A 1,335-nucleotide genomic window follows, 5' to 3' on the forward strand; every position below is an offset into this window, starting at 1 on the left:
AGCTCTCCTCTCCAGCAGCTCCAGCAGCAGCAGCAGGTGCAGTAGTACCTGCTGCTGCTGCTGCTGCTGCTGCGGGGGGGGTTGATGCGCTTGTTGCTTGGGCTGTTGCTGTGCTGCTGAAGTGGCTAGCATCAGTGAAGGCGACGCAGATGGCTCTCCCTCGGGTTGTTGGTTTGTCTTCTTCTCTTTCTTCTCTCGTTCTTCCTTCTGTTCTTGCTGCTGCATATCCTGCTGCTGCTCCTGCTGCTGCACCTGCTGCAGCAGCAGCACCTGCTCTGCCGGCTACCTCTGCTGCTGCTGCTGCTGCTGCAGGTGCAGATACTGCTGCTGCTGCTAGAGCAGCAGGATCGCCACAACTCTCAAGCGTTACAGAGGAAGCAGCAGCAGCAGCAGAAACAGAAGAACACGAAAGAAAACAACCAGCAGCAGCAGCAGCAGCAACAGCTGCAGCAACAGCAGCAGCAGCAACACCACCTATGTGGGCGCATGTTGCTGAAGGCAGAACCCCCGCGGGGCACCGCGTGGGGCCGTGGGGATCGTCTTCTCCTGCAGCAGCAGCAGCAGCAGCAGCAGCAGCAGCAGGAGCAGCAGCAGGGGGAGCAGCAGCAGCAACACCAACAGCAGCAACATCATCATCGGGAGCAGCAGCAGCAGATGGTTCTCCTCGACGTGGTGGTGCTGGTGGATCTCGTCGTGCTGCTGCATGCAGCAGCAGCAGCAGCAGCAGCAGCAGCACAGAAGCTGCTGCTGCTGCTGCTGATTGGCTGCTGGAGCGGTGGGAGTCAGACCCCGACGAAGATGAAATATATAAAGATGCCTCTCCTCCTCCTCTGCATTGCATGCAGCGTGAATCGCAGCAGCACCCAAGCAGCAGCAGCAGCAGCAGCAGCAGTACACGAGCTGCTGTTGGTGGTGGTTCTTCACCTCCATCTGCAGCAGCAAGTAGCAGCAGCAGCAGCAGCAGCAGCAGCAGTAGCAGTCCAACAAGCAGCACAACGCCAGCATCAAGCACATCATCAACGACCCTAACCAGCACAACCCCCTCTTCCTCCTCCTCCAGCAGCAGCAGCAGCAGCAGCAGCAGCAGCAGCAGCAGCAGCAGCAGGCGTGTATTCAAGAAAGCTGCGCCGTATGTGATAGCTGAAGGGGCCAGCTGGCTTGTTGTTTATAAACCCGCATACTGGCACTGCTCAGGCATCAGCAGATGCCGCAGCATCTCTCTATCTAGGCTGCAGGGGGGAGAAGAAATAGAGGAAGCGCTGCAGCATATCACCATAGATGAACTCGTCAGCAGCGGCAGAGTTGAAAGCTTTCATCTTTATCTTATGAAAAAGG

At 57.6% G+C, this 1,335-nt stretch overlaps 1 protein-coding gene across 1 annotated transcript in view; it reads left to right on the forward strand.

The window, feature by feature from the left end:
* Positions 1-1,029, forward strand: part of EMH_0047280 (uncharacterized protein) — a gene marked incomplete at both ends in the record, with an annotated part of 1,777 nt that extends 748 nt beyond the window's left edge. The window contains one exon of the mRNA XM_013496265.1: positions 313-1,029. Within this exon, the coding sequence (XP_013351719.1) occupies positions 313-1,029 (717 nt within the window). The remainder of the gene's footprint in view (positions 1-312) is intronic.
* Between the last annotated feature and the right edge of the window lie 306 nt (positions 1,030-1,335).

Source organism: Eimeria mitis, genomic scaffold (assembly GCF_000499745.2).
Source record: "Eimeria mitis Houghton genomic scaffold, Emh_scaff2009, whole genome shotgun sequence".
NCBI classification, from domain to species: domain Eukaryota; phylum Apicomplexa; class Conoidasida; order Eucoccidiorida; family Eimeriidae; genus Eimeria; species Eimeria mitis.